Source organism: Chelmon rostratus, chromosome 7 (assembly GCF_017976325.1).
Source record: "Chelmon rostratus isolate fCheRos1 chromosome 7, fCheRos1.pri, whole genome shotgun sequence".
Taxonomy (NCBI): domain Eukaryota; kingdom Metazoa; phylum Chordata; class Actinopteri; order Chaetodontiformes; family Chaetodontidae; genus Chelmon; species Chelmon rostratus.
In genome coordinates, this window is record NC_055664.1 from 24,222,126 (window position 1) to 24,247,723 (window position 25,598).

Genomic DNA, 25,598 nt, shown 5'->3' on the forward strand with positions numbered 1-25,598 from the left:
AACAACTAAAAAGCATCCTGGCCAAACAGCAGCCAGCACAAAATGAATATTTCAAAACCTCACCGGCTCCTTGCCATCCATGGCCTCCAGCCACAATCTTCTGTTGGACTCTGACAGTGCCTGCAGTGTCATAACGCCATGCCTGGAAAGATTTCAGAGAAAAGCTGGTCTCAGTCTGATCTCATTGCCTTGGGGCCCCTGGACAGACCATGTTTACACTGGCTGAAACCACTATAAAAGGACTAGTGTGACTAAAATAGTTCATGTGCAAATGCTTTACTTCAAACTGTGCCCTCGGTTGGCTCAGTGCTTCACATTCCACTCCCAATTAAATACTACATGTGCTTAATATTAGAGTGATTCATTTTTTTGCACCCAACATGCACACACCTCCATCTCATCTGTGTTGTACAGCACAGCAGTTCTCGTGTCTCATGTCTCACCTGACTGTGTGCTACATAGCTTGAAACTGTCCTGAGCATTATCTGCACTTGATTCGCCGCACCGCTACTGGACGTAATGATAGCATTATGTGATGATACTGGCAAACAAAAACAAACCCCACCCAAATGTGATAGTTAGTACTAGCATGGAGCCATGTCAGGTTGCATGTGTTGTGATGAATATCAACAAATGAATTCATTTTTAATCTTACCTCGAGGGGTATCTCGCCAAGGAGATAGTTTCAGATTTATTTGAGCAGGTTTTGAGATATCTGCCTCTGATCTTAACGCCTCAGCCCCGATACAGTGAAGGTGGAAGGCATTTCATTTGTGATGCTCACAACATTGAAAACATTTAAAAGAATCAGCAGCATCTCTTTTCCTGTTTCAGTTATCTGTCTTATTTGGAAGCACTTTTGCTGAAGTCCCTAGAAAAACTGCTGACAGTGAGGACTGTGGATTATCCAAACACTCCAGAAAGACATGTTGCTGTTGGATTTTTTTGCGTTGAGCACCACAAATTAAATTCTATCTATTGGGGTGGAGGCAGACACTTCGGACATGGATTACTAATATCTGGCCAAATTAAATAAAACTATTTGCATGGCTAAATACCCATTGTGTAATTTGGGTGAACCAACCCTTTAAGAATGAGCTTCTGAGATGGTTGGCCAGAGTTTTGCTGGACAATAGATGCAACAGCATGTTTATTATAATGAGGATGAATGGATGAGCTTGAAGCTGACTGGAGCTTGGCCCACATTGTCCTTGTGGTTGGAATAAGCACCTTGGGGTATTTCCGTTTATGATAAATGAGTTGTCCTGCAAATAAACTGCAGTTATTGTCCGTGCTCAGCAACACTCACCGAGGGTGAGCAGTGCTGGCCCTGCTGGTGCTGTGCAACAGTAACACGCAGTGATGAGCTAACTGTATATTCTGATATACACATCACAATAATGAGCTTATATCAAGCTCTCGTGACATAACGCAGTCACTGTTAATCAGCAGGAAGCCATGTTGAACTTGTTCCCTGGTGCAACCTTAAACACAGATCAGTCATGTTCACATACAGCTAAAAGATTTCAAACTTTAAAGAAAGACAAAATGATTAAATGATTCTCAGAAGAGCATAAATCAATATATTACCTGAGTAACTGCAGACAACTATAAATAATTTAAGAATATGTCTGTGTCCTTTCACCCATATTGACCAGGAGACGTCTGATTTTGTGGAGTGGTAAGAAGGCAACAGTAATTCATTAGAAGGCTTGAATTTGAGACTGAGTGAATGATATGATCAGCAGCACACATGCAGCACATGCAACTGCTCCGAATGGGCAGCACTGGTCAGTTCACATACCGGACTTTACAGAAAAACTGAAGCGGTCTGAAAAGAGTTCCTCGATAGATGTCATTTCTACATTGACATGAACACAGAGAAAAGACGGAATGGGTTCAAAAATAGAGTAAATATCGACGCTGTGAACATACAACAAACAAGAGTTTGGGGAGGGGGGGGGGCTTGAGGAACATGCAGGAAACAAACAGAGCTGAAAACATCTAACACGGGTAAACAGGGAGTCTTTGTAGATGTTAATCAAACCTGAAAAGCTCTTGCTATGCTGAGTACTCCCATGATAATCTGGGTTAATTGCCAGTATCAATTGGGTTCAATAAAGCTCAAAATGTATGAGAACAAAACATCCCAAATGCGCTTCATCAGTCTTAGAATATGTTAGTTGTAAAAAAGACCTTCTGTTTGAGCATTATGTCTTACATGATTTTACCACTGTGACTTCTGCTTTGATAGACAGCTTATTTGTAAAATAGTGTTTTCTTCAAATGCTCTTAAAACACAAGACATCATGCCAGAAGTGACGGTAAAAGTCTTAAATCTGAAGTTTTGTCAATGTTTTCAGTCCATGTAAGTGATAAGACATTTTAGGGAAAAATGCAGATGATTCACACAGTCACAGACCTCTCCACCACTTCGATATCAAAGCAGAAACGCTTGTCGATGGAATCGGTTTTCCTCCGAATGCAGGACTTGAGCTTGAACATCTCCGGCTGGTTCAGGACAAGACCATTCTAAAAATAAAAGCACCATACATTAATACATATAGATCCGAATGAAAAGTCATACTGTAATGCACGTGTGAAACATTCATCTTTAATTCCTCCCTTGAAAATGTCTAAAAACAGTAATATGTCAAAGCGTAAATGCTTATAAATGAAGTGAAGCTGTTCAGTTGATTGTGTACAAAACAACACAGCCACTCTCTCTCTCTCTCTCTCTCTCCCTAACTTTCTTGTTATTTGCGGATTTTGTCATCTCTGAACCATTTTTGTCCGCCTTGAGTTAACAAGTCTTTTGTTTTCTGTGCCCAATTCATAGTTCTGTCATCTTTTTTTCCTCTGGGTTGAGACGTTCTTATAAGCCGCAAGGGGATTCTTTGTTTCACCCACACAGATTATATTTGTCTTTTCTCAGCTTTCATCATTCGTATGTGCAACTAAACTGAACTAAACAAAAAAACAGAGCTAGACTAAACTAAACTAAACTAAACCAAACGAAGCTAAACTACCTGTTTCCCGGCCGACTTATTTTCAGTGTTGCTCATGGTGAAGGTCTTGCTGCCTTTCTCATATGTGCAGTAGTGACGTGTCCAAGTGCATCCCAGAGGACCTAGGACAGAAAAATAAATAAGGAAATTGAAATGGTGGCTGAGCCAAAATATTTTTCTCTGAATCACAGAGCTTCTGGAAAGACTTCTGAAAATCAATTTGAAATTACAGCACGATAAATCAAAAGTTGTTTATCACTGCTGATAAAAATCTACCATTTGGGCATCTCCCCCCTTGTTTGAGAGCACATCAAAGCGAATCGGTAAACAGGATGAATTATGAGCTCTGTGTGAGAGGATCTCTTCTGCGGAGGCCTGGGAGAACTCGAGACATGTTTATGGTGATGGATGTAAAACCATGCACTTATAAGCGAGGAAGGGGGGGAGTGTGTGAGAGAGCCTGGCTGGCTGGGAGCCCAGCCCGAAAGACTCACGTTTCTCCTGGACGTACAGGAAGCCTTCCATCGTCCACTGGCCCGGGGGTTTATAGTCCTGATCTGCAGACCTTATCCTCTTCATCAGCTTCTCCACTTCCTGCTTGGTGCTCACAAAGTTGTTTCGTGTCTGCACAGAAAATGCAGCATTGGCTTGTAATTGCATCAACACAGGAAGTATTGTGTATCAGTTAGTTTTTTCTGATAATTTCTCCTCTCAAAAATACCCTTTTTTTTTGCCAACATCAAGACTGAAATTAAAAAAAAGGAAAAATGTCAAACATCTGATAAATGCTTCATATTTGTGCAGCAGCATGAGAGCACCTGGGGAAAAGAATAACTAACACATTGGCAAAGCACTTGGAAATACAGACACTGCATCTAATTCCAATATGTTAAATTTATACTGGAGGAATGCACATGAGGTGATCCAAAATTAGGAGAGAAGCTCCGCTGTTAATGCTCTCAGGAATCCTCTTTTTTTGGAGTCAGCAGGGTCAGCATGAGGCAGTTCATTCCCCTGCTGGGGAGATGCTGAGACAGCCTCAGCTTCTCCAGCTCCTATTAGAGCTCTCTGCATCTGAGGACATGGAGAGAGGGTTACGGAGTGGAAATTGTCAGGGCACCGGTGCTGACACTTTGGGTCAGAGAGAAATTTTGGCCCTCAGGCTGCAAGTGGTGAGGTCATGGTGATGGAAAGAGGGGGCATGGCGGCAGCTGTAGTTTTACTCCCAACTCTAACTTTTTTTCTTTTTTTTTGACACAGTACCAATAAATGGCTTGCAGTAACTGCTGGCAATACAACTCTGAAAATATTGATCCTCTGCACAGCAAAGAATCTCATTTAATCACACAGCTATCCATTTGTGAAAACTCTGCTTGTTATGTCGGCTATGATAAGCTGCAGAATCTGATTACGTGGCTGGTTGCCTTCGCGTACAGCCCCTGAGGTGCTGAGACTTACGTTCTGTAGGTTGAACTGGAGCTGCTGTTTGTATGGCTCAAACTCGTGAGCCAGCTCATATCCTTCATGGTAGAATGTAAACAAGCCCTGAAGAAAGGCCAGGAGCTGGAGAGGAACAATATTTAAGGGTGATTTACTGATTTAATGACACATCAGAGATTTAAAAAAGGTACATTGCAACACAAAATGCCCATTTTGAACACCAGGAGCAAGAATCTCACAATTATCATTCAATATCACTGAAACATGAGGAATCCAGTCCGTAGGGATTTTTTGCAGGTATGGATTTAGTTCTAATACTGTTTCCTACAAAGTACAGAATTTGCGTTAATTCTGTCCCAGAACTATGATTATAATGTATATTTTGGATTGTCAGTTAAAACCCAATGAATTACTTATTAAACTGGGTTGTACTTTGCAAAAAAGAAAAAAAAAAAATTAACAAACCTGACAAATGAAATATTTTCATGTGTTGAATATTGCACATAGGATGCAGGACAGAAAAAAACAAAACTTCACGAAGTTATAGTTCTTTATATTGATCTTATTTTCTGTATAACAACAACAAACATCCTCGGTAATTGTGGCAAAAAACACTGGCAGTATGACAGAGGAAACAACTGGTCCTATCTTAAGCATGGAGGATCCCACGAATATAGAGATGCATTCAGTCAAATTCTCACACACAACCACTGATTTTCTTTCTAAGATGAGGCTTGGCATATCAAATATTCAAGGATGAACCATCTTATCTGTGCCCAGACTCATCACAGGCAAGGTTGAGCCTTGTCATTTTTTCCCTCCACTACCTGAAGATTTACATTTTTGGCAGCGTTCTGGGTGACCTGCCGGTGAATGTAAACAAATGGGCGTGGGGGCTTTTAAAACAGCCACTTTGCTCCCATCTCACGTTCCCAGACACTTAACACCTGGAGAACTTAATGTTTCCTGTTAACTTCTCCACTAAAGATGTTAGAATTGACTGCACGTATCCGTAAGGCGGGGGCTTTTATAGAGGCTTTGAATTGAGCTTGCACTTCGTCTTGTTTTGTTTGACAACAACCACTTCATCTAATTTTACCCACTCCTTTCCCCAAATGCATCAATTATATTACAAAGAAGCTGATGCAGATGACAAATGTGTGGAATATACAAGCGTAGACATATACCTGTGAGAGATGTATAATTGTGCCTGTCTTCGCTCAAGAGAAGAGACAGCCGACATTTAAAAAGCCACTTTCATGAGCAGTAAATACAAAGATTCTGTGCTATTTTGAGTATATGCCAGTTAAACTAATCTTTTAACTAGATAAATAGAGAAAAAGGCAAAGCAATTACTGCATGTTCAATACGCATTAAACAAAAATGTGTAAAAGTGATACTTCTCTTACCGGCTCAACAAACTCAAATTTCTTTTTTTCTTGCACTTCTTGTATTTTGAAGACGTACTCAAGGGATGCATCATAAAAAAGTTGTCTCTCCTTATCAATCTGCGTGTCAGCCTGAGAATGAGCAAATAAACCAGGGTTAGTGCCATAACAAAGACAGGGGTCGAACTGTGTGGACAGGCAGTTAATGCTTGCATCACCGCATGGAAACAGTGTGTGCTTAAAGAAGTAATGACTGAACAGCAGTGCGCAAACAATAGCTTTATTTTTAGGAGACACTCTGCATTATTCAAAGACACGTCGGGGATCAGAAAATTCGTTTTGGTTTTTACCTCCTGCAGATATGCTTCCTTCTTTTTGGATGACAAGTTGAGGTGTCTCTCAAGCGTGGAGTAGTATTTCTCTGTTTCCTTATCGAATTTCTTCTTCCCCTCCTAAAAAGGTGCACAAGGCACATGAAAGGCTTAAACATTACCAGCAATGTGTCATGCATTCCTGATGTGGGCGTGTGTGACTGAACTGCCACTAGGTGGAGGTCTCACTACATTTTCACATGGCATTTGCCACATGTCATTTAAAAGTCCTGCCAATAGATTATCATAAGAGCTGCATATGACCGTGTAATGATGAGGAGGCAATGTCGGCATGGTCAATAAGGACTATGCATTATCAATAGGGCTTCTGAGAAATATATGCTATTATTCTCACAGTGCCCCTGCTGGGGACATAAGTTCACAGCAAAATATGCAACACTGCAAATCATCAATAGCATAAAGTATTTGGTAATGTCACAGACAGGACTGGCTGGATGCTGTTTTACGTTTTCCTTTCTTGTTAAGCTCCACCTGCAAAGACAAGTCAAGCTCTACAGTCACGAGTCCCAGGATTCAGACAGAGTGTCCCAGAAGGCTTTGAGGAAGAAACAGGAAATGGGCCTTTCATGCCAGATGCCCATCTATAAAGTTTAAGGACAAAGAGAATCAACATTTCACCCTCTCAAAAAGATGCACTTCTTCCTAATCAAACTGCCCAGGCAGAGAGAACCTGTCTGAGTGAGGGCACTGAAGTGCCTCATCTGCAAGTCTGACCTCTCAAGCAAGCTTTGCCCACTTAATGCCCATCTCGCTATGCAAACATTCATAAAGGGGCGAGTGGAGAGGCAGAATAAAGAAGAGGGCGAGGAAAGCGTGAGGAAACGGCCAATGTAACTAGATCCTGCTTGTTTGTTTTCATTCCCATGGCCCTGAAATTTAGCAAGTCTAATCTATTAGCTACTGATACGACCTAGAAGAGTGTTTTGCCTCAGCGACCCACACAGCAGTTAAACATGCTGGAGGAATTCACCACAAGACGGTGTAACCCTCCTACATAACTATTACAATTACAGCACAAAAATCAATAGATAATTTCATGTAGTAGCATCTTATTTCCATCTTTCGTGACATGTCTGACCCAGGAATGATCTTTTCAGGTGCGGGGAAGAAAATCAATTGTGTGTATGCTTACCTTTCAGAGAAAAGAGGAAATAAAACAGGTGGATAGCAAAATAAACACATGATTAAATATGATATTACGCTGACAGGAAATAAATTTCCCTTAATGATGGAGGGTTTTTTGTTAGAGAACAAAAGGGAGCTGACTGTCGGCCATTGTGACTGCTGTTGACGTGACATTATTTTGTGAGCACGCATACAGCTGAAGCCATGGGGGAAATATCCACAGACACACACACACGCACGCACGCGCGCGCACGCACGCACACAGGAGCACTGCACAGACATGTGCACACACACAGACACACACAGGGGATCACATTAAATTAAGAGCTTTAGGTTTAGCTGAGCCCCGCAGTCACAGCAGGAATCTCCCCGCACTGCTGACCAGTGTGAGCGTGCTCGAAAGCTCCCCGCAAACACCTCCCCCGTACGTCTGGACTAACTCTTTCACACTTACGAAGAGCGGGGAGTGACTCAGAGCTGCAGTGAGTCTGTGAGGCAGAGCCAGCCTGATTAAGTCACCTAAAGTGTCCTGCTTTGTTTTGATCCAGGCAGGACGTGTATAAACTGGTGCTACTGTAATGATACCCCAGCAGAACACCAGGTGCTTGCTGCTTTGTTCATGTGGTGGGTGCACTCCAACCCAACCCCCCAGATATGTTTGTGCAATCAGAGCGGAATATGAGTGATTTAAATTGCAAAGATTCTCGTTGAGACGACGGGAGCACTGTGGGCAAAAGTCTTTGAAGCCAGACATGTGGGGGCAGAGGACATAGATGTGGATAGATACACACCCTGCAGCACACAAGCTCTGGACACAAACTAATGCCAGCACCCCAGAGTAATCAGCTGGCTGGAAACTGATCAAGCCAAAGCACTTCCCAACACTGTGGTGCACAAAACACACATGGACCTACCACTTGGGAGATTTCCTCATCTGATTGCTTTGTTCGCCCTCATGAATAAATCAGATGCAGGAAGGGAATATTCTGATGCAGATTCCTCTGTAGTGGAATTTCCAACTGGCAAGTCTCGTGTTGCCGTTAACAGTGCTTTGATACCAGCTGTAGCATTGGTGAGCTTGCTAATTGCTCATATAATGTCGCAGGGAGGAAATCGACAAGAAAAACTGCAGGCAGCTTTTCTTCTGGTCAGGTGTTCTCAATTTGCTAAAGAAAGGATGCTGGGAGCAGGCATGAAGACGGCAGGAGGAATATTTGGACACTAGCCGTACATCGCCAGTTTTGACACTGGCCCTAACGAGCCTCAGGGCCATCATTTCTGAGCCTCTTATCACCATGGCAACAGATGTAAGTGGCAAGGGAGGTCGAATGTGCCTGTGTGTATATAGAGGAGAGAAGCCCAGATATCACACACTATCTACACTTCCTTACTTCCGTCAAACACCCTGGAACAATATAAACATCAATGGCTTGCAAGGCGTCACGTGCAGCATATTTCACCACATGTTCATTTTAAATGGATTCTCTGAACAGTGACATGAAAGGGAGAACTCTGCAACGTATCTCAACGAGCTCATTAGAGGAAGCTAATTGGAGCAGGGGTCCAGAATGGCGATTAAACAGCAATAGCCAGGTTATTTTGATGCTCCACCACACATGAGCTGGTCTCACCTTCCACAGGGGAGGCGGAGAGAACACAAGGTTTCAGCTTGAGTTCAGATACTTTGCTGCAAAGCCAAAAATTGTCTCCCTCCTTACCTGAAATCCCACTTCCTGAGGAGACATCACACACACAAGAAGTTGGCCAATTAACACAAAATAATTACAAACATCTGCTTCTGAAGAGCAGAAAAACAAATACTTCGGCTTATAAATAGACCAGATTTAGTGTGTGAGGTACACTGCGAAGCTTTGGTTAAAAATAAGCTTTAATCAGTTTATTAGTGTCTATGCTCTGTCTGACACATGATGCAATACATCAAATGTAATAAAAATAAAAGCACAATATAATCACAAGCAGCAATAATCTGCTTCTGTGCAGATTCTGAAAAATAGAAAAAAACCCGAATTTTTAGAGCAGAAGAAGCAGATGATCTGAGATTAAAATGATGAACAAATTTTGACTCTAGGCCAAACCGCATTCAAGTTAAGTGTGAAAACTTAACTATTACAGCGTCACCTTGAGGTCAGTGAGTGTTACTATACGTGCCTGAGTGGGTGGAATTTGCAACCCGCCTGCCAATTTTTTTTTTACAGTTTTTGCTGCACAAGCACTTTTAGCAAGGAAAAATTCTAACAGAACGAAACAGTATTAATTGTATATTTGTCACAGGAGAATTTGGAATTTGGAGTTTGGAAACTGAAAAGTGGCACAGGACAACTTCAGCAGCAATTCAAACCATAAAAGTTGACAACAGATGGGCAGACACAGGACGATGGTGCTGGCTGGATTTGAAAAGGCAATCTTACTGTAACAGGACATGTGTTGAGACCACTTGTCCATCAGGACACCAAAGCTCTCACTGACAGCAGTGCAACTGCATAGACTTACTAAAGCACTACTGAAGTCAATGACAGGGAATAACTTCATGATGTGTAACACTTAGCCATGATGAAATATTTTGATCTGCTGATCATCATGATTTTCTCAAATAGCGGGATGTTATACTGGCCTCCATTTAACTGCCAGTGTACAGCATAGGGAACCAAACAGTACTGAACCCAGTCATCACCTTATCCCCTGGACTATGGGCTATGCTGGTGAGCATGCTGTTTTTTTGTTACACAACCTCAATGTTAAGAGTAGTGGCCCACGCCCAATCAATCATTACCAAATTTTATGCATCGACCGAGTCCTGACCAAAAAGTGTGCAAACCAAACTTTAAAAGATCCATGTAATCCATGTAGCCGATTCTGAGATATACAATTTTTGCATTTGCTGCGTCCCCTAGCGGCAGAATATCCCAAGACTGCGAAGCAAATCTTGGATCTGTAAACGTGCATAGAGTTTGTTTCAACGTTTCAAGACTTCCTTCATAACTTAATAAAATCCTGACTCCATTTAACCCAATAGGCTCTATCGAGTTGTAGAAAAAAGGATTTTGAGGAAAAAGAGGTACAAAGTCACAAAATTGGGCCCTTTTAAAAAGCTTGTGTGCACTTATTCCTTACTTTCTTTGTATCTGATCTGAGACTTATGGTCTGAGCAAAACAGCATGAAGAAAAATAGCTGGTATCTTCAGAAAATCATTATTATGTTGTGAAAAAGTCTTCTAACGAGCGTTGCATCAATATAGATGTATACACTATAAACCACGTTTCAAACTCCTCGTTGAGATGACACATATGATTTCTTGTTTTGAACTATATCACTTGTCTGGGTTGCCCTTGACTAAATACATGACTAAGGAGCTCCCTAAGACTGGGCTATTTGTGTTCGAGGTAACAGGAAGTTATTTAATGTCAGCATTGAGGCCGTCTTTTAATAGATCCAGATATCTATAATAAGGGTCAGTTAAGAGTTTGTTTTGTTTTGGTGTGCTTTTCATTACAGTGTGCAGTCTAATGATTCGTCCTGTATTCATTAATGAATCATTTTCACAACAATTCTGCTTTATTACACCCAAAGACAGTGAAGACTGACAGGAAAGATGCACCATAGAAAGGGAATGACCTGAAAAAGAAACTCAGTTCAGTGAGAACCGTGAACACACGGGAAGAAAATGTAATAAAACTGCAAACCATTATGCCAGTTCATGCTTCATAATGATTCCATTAAGTCATGGTTCATGAATTTTCAGGTTAAAAACTGACTGAAGATCAGAATTACACAACAATGAGATCAGCTGTCCTTAAGACCCAATCATCTGTTTTGAAGATATTGTGAAAAGATGTAAACAGATGTTAAGAGTTGAACAATTTGTTAGTTTGATTTTCATTTCACTGTGCATTAATTATTTCAAAACTACATGATAACAAATATGCATAAAACTACTGACTTAAAATACTTTCAGGCTCATTACCTTTAATTCAATTAACAGTATGTGATGTTGCTGTTTGTATATAAACTACAGTATTTAATGTATATTACTTCTGCAAAAGGCCAAAGTTAATTGGATGCCTGCAGCCTTCAAACAGGTAAAGACCGACCTCTCAAGGACTGCCTTGTGAAATTCTGGTGATTAGGAGAAAAACTGGAAAGTTACAGGACAGACACGAGAATAATGGAAAGAAATATATTTAATTTGCATATTGTGGTTTTTGCAGCATAAAGTCTGAGAGTCTGAGTGCCATCTGCCCAGCTGTCAACTGAATTCATATTTTCCTCATCATTATTAGGTGAGATACTTTCAAAGCCTATTGCAGTTTTCTTGCCTTATTGCAGTGTGCATCTCTTTGATTAATCAATAATAAATTAACTGACAATCCGCAAAGTTTATTTTGCAACATGATTTACATATCTCCAGGACATCAGTTCCATCTTTGATCATCCGGTGGTTGGACTTGCGCCGAATTTTAATAGAGCTGGGGTAACTCTGCTGTGCTGTGCAGTGGGCAGTGGGTTGTCATAGCCGATGATCACAAACCTTGTGAATCGTTTAGTGCTCAAATGAGTAGGGTTAGGTTGTTGATCAACAAGAAATTAATTGACTACAACTGTTGGTATTATCAACTGTGGCTTTTGCCCTATTTTTTGGCAACATGATTTAAGATACATGGGTAGAGGAACAGGCTTCCAGCCATATGCATGAAATAGGTATATCTGGGCCTACTGACTTACCACAACATCCCAAGGTTAATCAAACACTATTAAAATGTATTGTACATATTTGTATGATTGGAAAGTTTTAGTGTCGCCCACAGCTGGCCAGCATATCCCCAAACCACTTTAAATGACCCCTTCACTCCACAGCGTCTTGGTTGGCATATTTTGGAATTTCACAGCATGAATGTAAATGTCATTTCTGCCTCTGGAGACCATAAGTAGCCAAGAATCATCTGATGTCTGTGCACCCTTTGTAGGATGAGGACAGCTCAAATTATCAGTGGCCATCTGACTCCCATCTGGGTCTGTTTGCGCTGATTCTTCACACTGAGCTGGTGGGGGACCCCTATCGTGCCCCTAATGCTGACGACCCTTGAAGGCAATATAATACTGTCAAAATTTCAGAGAGCAGTAATGCCACCCACCAGTTTTACACCCCCTGGTACTTTCTTGAGAAAGTGTCCCTGGGGTGTGTTTAAATTTCAAGGCCTTAAAAAATCTGACAACCAGCAAACTCACACACACATACACACACGAACAGTGTGGCTGCAGCTTTAGGTAGTTTACTTTCAACGGTTTTCAGCACGTGGAAAAAAACAGCAGGTCTGTGTGAGAGTTCAGGCCTACTGTTGAGGTCAAGGTTGTAGGAAATCAGCTCGCAATTCAGTGGAAGAACTGAAGAGCTGGCGGTGTTGACGCAGTGACAGGAAACAGCAGATAAACACTGAAACCAGGGCAGATTTTTATTCCTTATTTCAGTTCTCAAAGTGCTCTGGGAAGTTCACAACTTTCAGATCACAAAAACATATCTGAAACTGAAAAAAGCGAAACAGTAGTTTCAGTTCTACATTTCGGTTTTGGCACACAGCTCATACGGTGAGTCCATATTCTGTGAAACATGACATGATTGTTTGAACTCTTGAGGCTTTCTTGATGTGTATTTGTTGTACGCTGTGCAAAGTTAGAGGGTTTTATTCCAAAACATTTGGCTCAGCCTTGTGTGAAGCAGACTGTGCCTAATATGTCCTGTAGTGCTGCAGTCAATCTGCTGGTGTGTTATGGCCATGGAAGTGTTGTGCTTGTGCCTAAGAAGCTGATACACTGGTACGTAACCTCAGTGGGATTACTCGCAGTATACCCAAATAAGGCAAGAGCTCCCCGTTTGTCCATCTGACGTTCTCAGACATGAAGCTCAGTAACTGGAAGGGTCAGACAGCCTGCAGATCTCTCCAGATTCTCGGAACAGTGGAAAGTTGCTCAGCCACTCGTGATGTCTGCCTTTTATCTCACTCTAGTTGGGCTAATGTTTAGTGGGGGATGGGCCGTGGGAGGCGAGAGCCATTAGGAGGAAGTGGTCAGAAAGAAGAGGTAGTGGGAGTGACAGGGGCTGCGGCTTTTAAGAAACCATTTTATAAACACAGAGTTGGTGCAATAACACTGAGCGCTATGATGGGGGGGAGTGAGAGAAAGAGATGGAAGCAAAATGTGCTATTTCATTACAGTAGACACATGTTGTCTCACAACGGTTGAGACATGAAGCGACAACGGTTATTAGTCTGGCGAGTAAAAGGGCGAGTGATTGATATTCTTAGCTCAGTGCTGAGAAAAGAAACAGTTCCTTTATATTTCACATTGGATTGTGAAGACACCATGAAGTCCAGTAAAATGACAACTTCTGCAGACCAGCGGCAGTCAAGTCATGTAAAATAAATCAAGAGTCTGAATTCCAGGCTGGAATGTCCCTCACAGGCGTTCGGGCTATGTAAAGATGTGCAAATGATTCAAAGGTTTGAGTGCAGAGTTAGCAGTGGACTCAGAAACTCAGTGGGAGACCTGTGGAAAGGCTTGAGCTCTACCAGCTTGTTCATGTGTGATCTCACCAAGGGAATGACCACAAACAAGCAGCTGTGCTTTCATTTTATGCCTTTGCGTTGGCCAGGAATGAAAGCATGGCTTGTAGCAACAAGCCCACACTGTTCTTTGCAGACAACTCCGGCTTCAACAACATAGCCACTGTGGAACCAGGATGCCCTCAAGCTACACTCTGTAGAACCCCTACTGATATCAATCCTCTATATCCAATAGGTTGGGGAGGAAGGCATTGCATGTAACAGGGTTACAGTAATCTGATTACAGAAACGGTGAATGCAACATTCTAGATACTGCAAGTTTCAAGTAGACAGATTATAAATGCACAAAAAAAGCTGCTGCTCGATCATGCAGAAGCATCTTTGAAGGCAGCACTGAAGACTGCGATGCACATTTTCATCACATCACATTTTTTAAATCTAAAATGTCATTTGTAAAATATAATTTGGGTTGAATCATTTTTGAACATAACACCCACAGCTCTATTTGGGAATAATGTGTCTAACAAAGGCAGAAAATCGTTTAGTTCAATACGCCACCTTCAGCTAAACATAAACCAGCCACCCTTGAAAAGTAATGATCTTTTCAACTCAATATCTGTTAATAGAGCACTCGCAAAATAGCGTCTTTGTTTATACCCCCTACGAGTCTGATTAAGACACATCTCTTAGCAGTGTCACGTTTTATTTTGAATTAATGATCTACAAACTGTGGGGGAGATGAAGGGGGTTAAGACGAGAGGTGAGGGCATCAGAACACATGAAGCTGCTAATTGCATGTGTAGGTGGTTTCTTACCTTTGCAGCACCGATCTGCTCCTTCCGAAACTTTTCCAGGGGAGTAATCAACACATCATCTGCGTTCTGAATCTGAAATGAAACACAAAGCAGAATACAGACACAGGCAGATGTCAGACTGAAAGATGGAATCTGACTTACTGTAACCTCCTGAATAATTCAAAATGACTATTAGAAGGAAAAATATCACAAAAACCTTTAATCTAGTAGTCATTCAGTTTTATTACAATGGTGCTGCTTTGTAAATGTGCCAGAAAAGTGTATGACACACAGGAAATTATAGCACAGAGAATTATCCAGCCCAAGTCAAATACAGATGCAGAGTCCAAACACAAATGGAGGATGGAGCAATCATATTCATTAATATCTCTTAAGCCAGTGACAATGAACAATGTGTTACTGTGAGGTACCCAAAATGAGCACAGCAGCGATAGGAGATAGAGCACTCAACAATGGTTCTGCTAGATAGAAGAAAATGGAGCATTTTTATGTGAGCTGTGAAGCACCAGCACTGTCAAACCTCACTGAAATATGACACAGCCGAGCAGGCGAGGGAGCTTTACAACTGCAGCCTGCGATGCATTTAAATGTTTGACGAATGTCGCCACATACTGGTGACCTCTCCAGCGTCATGACCGGAGTAAAAGGTCTCTCGTGGAGCCTCTTATACCTCATTCCAGACAGAAATAGATAAGGTGACATATATTGTGCCAATTACAGCCTTGAGAGCGAGTGTTTCGGAAAGGTGCCATTAAGGTGCTTCTGGTGCTTCCCGTGAATGGGCTTTCATCCACTGAGATTAGATGACATCACACTGGTGGAGCTGCTCTACGGGAGGCGCTGTCACAAATGACATGGCTCTTAGGATGATTTAAGGTGTTATTCTGTGTGGTGAGTGTATGTGATAAACTATGGGCTGAGCTCCATAATACATCTATGATACCAGCACTAATTTAGAGGTGTCGGCTCAGATGGACTATCAGGTCCCCAGCTACAGTCCTCTGAACACACACCATCTCGGGATAGAGTTTTTGTTTTGAACCATTAATCACAGTGCATTTTCATTGTCCCAAAATAACCCTGTCAGCTCCATCAGCCAACCAGAACGAGTGACTTCAAAAGAAGCTGCAATCTCCCTGAGCCTGCAATGTTTCCTTCTCTTAAATGCACTGCTGTGGGATGCTGTGAGTTTGCAGTGTAGCTTTGTTGTAATAATATAATGAATTTCACCATGGCATTTGTGGTCTTTTACATACAGACAGACGTTTCACACTTGAAACCATAACCTTGTTCAGATTATGGTGGTTACACTATGTTACAATTGCAAATATTTGCTGTCTAATCCTGCGTGTGTAATAACTGTTCCTTTCATAACAAACATTCATACTTTGATCCACAGTGAGAAATAAAGTGAGATTTCAGACGTTATGAATCATCATTTTGTGCCATCACTGACTGCGTTTACATGCATGGTTTTTGCCCTTATTCTGAAAAAGACAATATTCCTACTGAGCTGTTTACATGGCAAATCAAAAGTAATATTCCACTATTATTCATTTTCACATAAAGCTGATTAACAAACAACCTCCTTCTTTCATTCCTTCAACCACCTTCTTGAAAAGGTTGGTGTTGCGATATTTGCGCATATTTTATAAAATTTACATGTAGGTGTGTTTCTCCTTCTCACCAGGAATGTGGGTCTCTCGTTTGTGCATGCATCTCTAGCCCAGCTGTTGGCTAGGCAACGCACTGAGCTGACAGTAAACAGGCAAGTGGCCGATTTGGGATGCATGTTCAGAATGTGATGTATACCTGAGTATTATCGGCATCTCCCACGTCTTACCTTGAAAATGCTACATTCAGAATAAAGCCCAATTCAGAATATCCAAACAGAATATACTGTTTAAATGACCCATATACTGTACAGAAAATAGAAAACACTGTCATATTCAACATAATACTGGAATAGCAATGTGCATGTAAATGTAATAACTGACAGGTACAACGGTGCATAGTGATCATTTGCACATTCAGAAAGGGCGAAACATTGCATTGATTTATCCAAAAATAGCAGTCACGCTATGGACACATGGAACATATAAACAAAAAACAAAAGTAAGTGAGCAAAGTGAAATCATGCAGAACTTATTAAATGATTAGTTTAATTTTGATAAGCATCATTTAGACATACCGGATATTTGTTTGCAAATGCTAAGATGATCTCGCATGCTTGTGTCTTATCACTGTAAAAGTAATAATGGATTTATTGACTATTAGTCATAACTTATATTTTTGGTTTTGGTAACTGACAATTACAGATCAAATAATCACTGGACTAATGAAAAAAATGATCAATAATTAATCATTAATTACAGCCTTACAGTAGAAAGTCTGCAGGCGGTGAGTCTTTGATGAAATGAGGTCGTCACTTTGATCACATGTGATCTGCAAGTTAAGTTCCACATAAGAGGATGTGTACTGTACATGCCAAGGATAATTTTTAAAAGATGATGAAAAATATTTGAAATAATCAATTGCTTGTGATCAATTTGAATGTATGTAGAAATCACTTTACGTTCAACATAACCACCCAAAAGCTGTATCACAGGACGTCACTACATGGAGTTTAAAAGCACTGAAATAGCATAAGGAAGACAGTTCATCTGGCAGAAAAACCAAGGCGATTTGGCTACCAGTGACATGCCATTAGGAGCATAGAGGACATTTGGCGGTCATCAAAAGTAGCTCTTATAATCCTCCAGTCATATCGAAGTCATCGCATTATCTACTGTGTCAACAGGGAGAATTATACTACTCTGCCAGTGTGATAATGTCATTTCCTCTGTCTTATCTCCCATGCCTTCAGTCCAATTGAGCCTGCAGTATTACCGTGCTATAAATGTAGATTTCTAATACCATTGGCTTTTTGCACTTTCAGTGAAATGGACAGGACAATTAATAATACAGCACTGTAAGATTTTGAGATTATGGTTTTATATTTAGACTTGAACAACCGCAAGAAGAAACATCATTCTCAATCTCTTCTGGATTATTTCAGAATGTTACTGACACCTGAAACTTGTACAACATTTGGATGTTGCAGGACCACAATCACTCTTAAATTCACACTTCAATCTATTATCAATTGTTCATTTCAAACACATTAAGAGTGGAGCACATTATATGTGCACATTATATCCAAACCAATGCAGAAAATAAACAGATGGTAATAAGCATGTCAAGATTTAAAATGCTCAAGATTTCAGATTAGTGCTTATTATTAATTTCCAATAAGATGATTGAGATATTCATACTTGAAAGAGGCCAATTTATTTAAAACTGAATGGATTATTTTCAAACTGGCATTGCGCCGAATGCCCTCAGCAACAGCCTCTCTAAACAGGATTAAATCCATATGAACGAGCACAGTGTGATGCTTGAAAGGATTCAATAGCGCTAAGCAATTTCATTACCAGATAGGGGGAGGAATGTCAATGTGCTGTATCTGCCTTGCTTGTGCTCTTACCAGTTCAAATATCAAGTGGATCAAAAGTCTTGCACTGAGGTTAATTTGCAGAGACAGATTAGAATGCCACCAAGGCCAGACCAAATTGTATAAGTGCAAAGCGTACCGACCGAAATTTGCCTTTGACACCTGCCAAAAAATACCTTTAGAATTTGATTGAATGTGCACGTCTATTCTAAATAGTTTGGAGACACATCTAATCCTCTCTGCCCCATTTATCCAGCTAATAAAACGATGGATATTACACCTGTTTTTACCTTTTTGTCACAGCTTTCCTGACACATCCAGTCTATTCGGTTGGACAATTTCTCTTCACAGTGTGCAAACATAAGCAGAACTCACACAGAAGCCAACAGATAAGCTCTTGTTACTGCAGCACTATTGTGTCAGATCTATGTAAATGGATTTCAGTGCATGTACAGTACTGTAGGCTGTATATGTCCGGATCTGTGTGTGGATTTCTGTTCTTATATGCCAATAGGTTATAATCACTGTGGCATTTAACTGTGAATAGCTCTGTCTCACTGGTTACGGTATGTAAGTCTCTAACTGGGTAATAAATAACTTTTATAGACTTTTTGCCTGTTCCGTTTTGACAATGTCCTCACAAAAAACAGGCAGCCAAGAGCCCTGCTTCGTCTCTGCAACTGAACTCAACTGAATCTATATCTGAATACACACACGCCATACACACCAGTCCTGGCATTTTGTGCTGGTTGAAGAGGCATCATAAAAGCTTGCATGCTCGCGATGTTGCACCATTCTGATGAAAAGGCTGATTTTTTTTTTTTTGGTTGTTGTTTAGCAGTTTCACCCTCACATAGAATATCCAAGTGGATCCAGGCAAAGAAGAGTGTTCTGGAAAAAGGACAACTGGGCTTTTGCAAGTGGGTGTTTAATTGGTCTGTGCTTGCCAAAATCAAATCTGCCAACTATGACAATTTAGCAAAAGCCTCTGACAGAAACAGGTCAAATAGTCATGTTTGTATCTGAAGAGAAACATATTAAGAATATGCCTAATTGTGATTTACATGAACCAATGTCATTATGATCATAATATATCCCATCATTTTCTCAGTAGCCAGCTTGGCACATCCATGTTGATGTAACATTAAAAGAAACAACAATATCAACAAGCAGGCTTTGGCCAGTATTGACTGGTTTCAGTGTCTGCAGCTTTACACAAGCAGACGGGATGAAGAGTTAAGACAAAACACTTTATTTAGCCTCTGCAGAAACAAATTTAGGTTTCTCAAATGGTAGCGGTCTGATGTTTATCAAGTTATTGATCTCAGAAAAGTAGAAAAACCATAAGTAAAATATACTGCAGGTCTATTTTAAGGGTCATGTAATTCTTTCCACCTGTTTAAAATGAATAAAGAACATCCTCATAAAAGTTGTCTTCTCACATTGAGATCATAAAGAGGTCTACAGGTGATAAATATTAATTCACTGATTTAACTGTGCTCACGGAAAGTGGCCTTCATTCTTGGCAATGATTACATTTTCCTGTTAGGTCCTCACTAAGTTTCACTGTCATGTGTGAATGATCAACTAAAGCCTTTTAGACTGAAATGCAGCTGATTTGAATGTCCATTCGTGTTAATGTATTAACTGCAAAATCCAGCAGTGACATGTCCACACGTGAAGCCGAGGAATGTTAATAAGTGCGGCTGGTAGAGCTCCTGAGTGGGACGACATGGGTGTGTTTTCCTTGTGAAAAAGACTGAGCGTCTCACGTCTGCACGTCTTTGTCTTAAGCTGTATTACGGCTAATGATAGCCAGCAGCATGAAATAAAAATATCAACAGCACGCACACCAATAACCCAGGACAGGAGCCACAACCAAAGGGAATTAGCTTAACTCATTAAAGCAGGTGTAAGCAAAGCCCCCACAACCTAATTAATGTGCTAAATGCATAATAAACATTATTGTTTTCATCACGATGACAGAATAAAACGTCTCATTTCATACAGACGGTGTGATATGACCTTTATGTGCAGAGGGAGGCAGTAGCTGGGTGCCTCAGTCACTTCTGTCTGCAGATTGTTTTGGAGGGAGGTGTGTGTGTGTGTGTGTGGCAGGGGTAACAATCTCATCGCAGGGCTAAATCTTCATCTGGTGCAGCACTAGCACCTGCAGCAAGCTGAAAAGTCATCCCACCCCAACTTTTATTAGCTATGAAATAAAACAACCCTTCTACAGACAGAGTGTGCAGTGTGAGAGTAGATGTGACACATTTGCCCTACACATTTCATCGGCGAGTAAGCTGTTAAGCAAGGATGTGAGGCAGCCACTGAAATGGAGACGGTAGCTGGTGCGTGGGTCCCATGGGGATTTTCTCTTGTTTGTTTTAAGTACAGTTTGGTTGCCTCTGATATATTGTGATGCTTCCTGATACCAGAGTTTGAGGCTGCAGGGTAGTCGTCTATGTGTAAACTGCTTTCTCTAAATGAGGAGCCATGATAAGCAAAAAACCAATCTCTCCCCAAGTTCGAAGTCTGAGTCAGGAAAGTTTCTACTTTGTGTTACTGGTCATAACTAAAAACACACAGCTGACTTTCCATTACCACAATCAGGAAACTTGTATTATCATGTTTTAAATCGTGATTTATTTAATTAGAATTAGCTGATGTCCAATGTTAGTCCATGTATTATACAGCACTGTCGAAACTAAACTATCTTGACTGCGCTGCTTTGTAATCCTGTGTTTTTGTCAACGACTGTGCAAAATTATTTTTTAGTTGTCTGCGAGTGAAACAGCTTGAAGCACATCACATGAAACGTGTAATCAGCAGGGGGAAATGACAGCAACTTAAAAGCAGCATCATTATTTACTCATGATACCTGTGTGTCAAAACAGGAAGCCACGCTGTCAGTCAGGTGTGTGAGTGGGCCAGATTATGCGCAGGGTGCCTTTATGAAAGCACTGCTGTCCCCACACTGCAGTCCCAATGCACTGAAACTAAACATTTACAACACCAACCCGTCATCATAAAAAATTCAATTGGATCCTAAAAAATGTAGCTCGCTGTCAGCATGTTAGTAAAGCTGGCAGGCGGAGTTTACTAAGAACCCTGAGTGAGCGAGGTAATTTGTCTACTGAAGTAATATAGATATTTAAGCACCATATTTCACATATTAATTAATGTATGCCTGGTGAACCTTCAGGCTGATGTATCGGATCATAAAAATTCTCCAACGCCGGGCTCTGTGGGATCCAGTCCCTCCTTAGCACAGACGAGTGACAGGAAATACATTATGTCAGCAAACGGCTCTTCTACAGACTGTCTAAATGCCGACTTTGCTTTCCACACTTTGCAAGAAACAGCTGTCTCCAGACCGACGGTTCACATCAGAAGAGAATATGCTTTCAATCAGAGGAATCTGTGACCTTGCTATACTGAAGTGACACATAAGAAGCAGAAAGCGTGAAGACAACGGGAGCAGCGGGAAGAAAAGGGATCGCTGCAGTGCAGCACGGATGGACATTAAAACAGTGACATTCATCAGCTCCTATGAGATTTGTTTTTTTTCCTGGTTTGTCTCAGCCTACACGTGATTTAGAGATACACCAGGAACACGCCAAGTCAATATGGCTTGCTTTGTTGAAATAACGTTCATGAATTCAACTGAGATACATTGAGATAGGATAAACAGATAAAACCATTTTCTTTATGCTTCACTAAGCTGCTGCTGAAAGAAACCCAGTGCTGAAATTAACATAACAAACCCTGAGTGTGGTTTCTTGAATCTCATCACACGTGAAGAAAACATCTGTTCTTTTTGTATAAAGGTTACAATTATTTATGTTCTGTAAGACTGAATTTCAGTTTATACCATGCATGCCAGCCAGAAAAAAAAAATGTAATCATGGTTTATATATAATGTGCTGTCTCTGCTGAAGAAGCAGTCTCTGGTTAAGTTTAATATTTTGACTTTCAGTCTATGAATATCTCTTATTGAGGTGAATAATGATGTACACAGTGGTATCTTGGCTCATGCTAACTGAGGTTCATTGTATCTGTGGTGTGGACAGCACAAAGGTTTGATACTGTCCGTTCCAAATACTTTTCAGACTTTCATTAAACAAGCCACTGTGGATGTGACTAAGAACAAAGACTGCCTTTCTTTCACACTGTTGTTTCAGGGTCAACGGGACATTCCTCAGTTCACAGACCAGCACACAAGTTACCCACAGAGCGGAGTTACTGTACTGTTTCAATACTGAGAAAACAGCAGCATCATAAGCCTCACGCCAGACAGACACAGACTTTAGACCATTTGGTTTCAATTCTGTGGCAGAAACAAATTACGTGCAATTGTACATGTTTAAATGCTGCAGAGGAAAATGTAAACTAGAGGAAAACTCACAACAATGGGAAATAAATGTGCAGAAAATCAGCACTTAAGGGACTGTTGTTGTTCAGCTCATAGTACAGCAGGAAAAGGAGAATGGAATTACATGATGCATCTTTCACATATTACAGAGAAAAATAAGGATGCTACACATTGTTGAATATTGCCTATATGAATACAAGCTGTCTATGATTTGAGACACAGCTCTAAACCTCTTCTGCTTTCCCAGCTCGTTTTTATTCTAATTCTTAAATTAGCAAAAATTAGACCCTAAACAGCGACTTCATGTCAGTCATGTTTATAAGATTCATGACCAAGCTGAGAGTGCATTGAGCAGTTTCTCAGTTTGTCATACATGACCAGGATCAATTTAAAGAGTCTCGCTCATATCTACAAATTACTGAAATATGATCTCAGAAATGATCACTTTCTAACTTTCCAAGAGTAACACAAGAAAAGGCACACCGATTAGAAATGCTTTTCCTTTAAGAATTTCATTTTTTCTTTTCAAGAATGTTCATGGTTTCACGTGTTCATGCGTATTTTCATTTATTTCAACAAAAACAGCAACAGGAAAAAACAATCTGTTTTCCACCAGAGCCATAAAAGGCTCCCTCCCAGGGGGCTGTGATCATCACTTCAAAAGCCACAACATCAGGGCACTGCCCCTCCACCCCTAAATGCCATCCATGCTCAGCAGCGCTGAACCTTCTCAATCCATGCAGAACTTGAACCACTTTCACTCTTTTTATGCTGCTGAAAGGGTTATCAGCAGGGGAATTATACCAGAAATCTTTTTTAAAAAGATAGTATTCGGGAAGTCTTCCAGCGGAATAACACACTTGGGTAGTTGGTAAGCCAATCATAAAGCGCACAAGTAAAAAGATTTCAGGCCTGGCCACCCGCCAAGCCAACAGACAATAAAATGCTTCAAGCTTGACAAGGCCTGCAGAAACTGGGTAGCTGGTAAGAGTCTCTCCCATGCAGCAGACGCACCTTTGATATACAGTATGCTAGTTAACATTCCACAAAGGACGGGGGGCTTGACTTGAGACATACAGGTTTCCTCCCCATCTGCTTTCAAATGTCTGGGTTTCAGGAACTCTTATCAGTCCGTGCCCTTCTATTTTTAGTTCACAGATTTAGTCCAGATGTGAAATGGGAGTAAGGGGGATGGGGACCTGGGTTTTATGTCAGGATCTGCTGATGAAAGTTTACACCCACTCAGTGCGAGTGTTACAAGTTTCTTTTTACCAGTGGGTGGCTACGACTGCCACATCTGCCTGCCGTAATCTATTAACAGCACAAACCTAATAGAAATTAGAAACACCATCTGGCAGCTACTGTGGTACAGCAGAGAGTCAAGTCTCAACTTCTATGATGCATAATATTTCATGTTTTGAGGATGGAACACTTCCCTTGTTAGGAAGAAATTCCTACATGTGGTGAACATGTGTTGATTTAAGATGCGCTAATTGAGTTCTGCAGACCAACTGCTTTCAAATTAGAAAACGGCCAGAATGAAACCTTCTGGTCATCAGCGCTTCCCTGCCTCTCTCACCCAACCAGATGCACACACTGCGACAGCACTGATGTGGAAAACATTTTAGGAATTTCCTCTTTGTGCTCTCTCATGTGACAGCTCGTCGATGGTTTATTTGGAAATAAAAAGTGCAGAGCGCTCTGACAAATAAGCTTTTCATCTTTCATAACCTAAACAATATTTGAGCCAGTGACTGACAGCTGAACGACAGGCTAACAGTGGGCCTATGACTTCTTTATGAGCACTGCTCTATTCCCTCTGCATTTATTCTACAAAAAGTTCCTGATTAAAAGGCAGATCTGACATTGCTGCTGGAGACGTTATGATGCCTTCATTATATCGTTTGGATAGAGAAAAAGATGCACCTGCCACCACTGGGTTTTACTTGATGAACATGATTTATACCACCTGCTTATCATAGTTATTGGATATCTGCAAATTATAGGGTAGGCAAGCTGTTTTTAAGAAGGTTACCACTGAATGTTTGCAGAATTCAGGTATCAATTTGAATTCAGTAAAAACTCTGGGTCCTTTTAATGTTAGCAAAATGTGGATTCAGTCTGAAGGCATATGAGTCTGTATTTCTACTATGCTACGTCCAAACTACTGCATAACGTGCTGTTCAATACATTTCCAATAAGCTATTACAACATTTCAAAACTGTTAACTGATTTTATTCCCACTACAGTTAATGTCATACATGGGGTGAAATATTCCAAAAGAACAGACCTGGGAAACAAACTATATAATGGAAAGAAGACGACGGAGCTTTTCAGCTGGTTAGCTACCTTAGCTTAGCCTGACAGCTGCAGCGTAGTGGATCACATGCACATCCTGGAGATCCAGGATCTGTCCAATTTCTAAACTCTATCTAAGGTTCATCTTGATTCACAACAGCAGGGCAGAGCTGGGCTGTACATCTGGACAGAGTTTCTCATCCCTAGTTTGATGGAAGTTTAAATTATTATGAGGAGAGAAGGGCAGTCAATGCAGTTTTGAATGCAGAGTCTATGTTCAATTGGCCTAGACTACACAAAAGACCATTTTAAATTATTTATGATGGGGATCATGCCAGGGGGGCACTTTTGCAAAAACTGTGAATGAGAAAAACAGATCTGAGACATAAAAATATGCTTGGAAGTCATGGTCCTGGCAACCTCCTAATAATCACAGAGGTTGGTATGCATTTCTTGTTCATATAAACATGCTTGAAAATGGCAACGTAGTTTTACACCCCCAAGTGAGGTGAGTCATTGGCAGTTTACAGTTCATGCACAGGAGCAGCAAAGAAAAACAGGTTAGTTTCACTTCAAAGTTAGCTCCACCTCAGCATAATCTTCTTGGAGAACGATATCAAAAAGCCGTTTTTCATATCATGAGGATTTAAAAAAAACACGTTTACACGACAGCAGTTACATTGCTGGC

General features: G+C 40.8%; 1 protein-coding gene across 4 annotated transcripts in view; it reads right to left on the minus strand.

The window, feature by feature from the left end:
• LOC121608905 (rho GTPase-activating protein 42) overlaps positions 1-25,598 on the minus strand; it is a 56,978-nt gene that overhangs the window by 7,958 nt on the left and 23,422 nt on the right. For 2 of the 4 annotated variants that reach the window (XM_041940331.1, XM_041940330.1), the window contains exons 4-12: positions 14,745-14,816; positions 6,187-6,288; positions 5,858-5,968; positions 4,467-4,571; positions 3,503-3,632; positions 3,030-3,130; positions 2,423-2,532; positions 1,805-1,861; positions 64-142 (exon numbers count right to left, since the gene is read on the minus strand). In XM_041940331.1, coding sequence (XP_041796265.1) covers positions 64-142; positions 1,805-1,861; positions 2,423-2,532; positions 3,030-3,130; positions 3,503-3,632; positions 4,467-4,571; positions 5,858-5,968; positions 6,187-6,288; positions 14,745-14,816 — 867 coding nt within the window. The remainder of the gene's footprint in view (positions 1-63; positions 143-1,804; positions 1,862-2,422; positions 2,533-3,029; positions 3,131-3,502; positions 3,633-4,466; positions 4,572-5,857; positions 5,969-6,186; positions 6,289-14,744; positions 14,817-25,598) is intronic. The other 2 variants (XM_041940333.1, XM_041940332.1) reach the window with 1 other exon arrangement.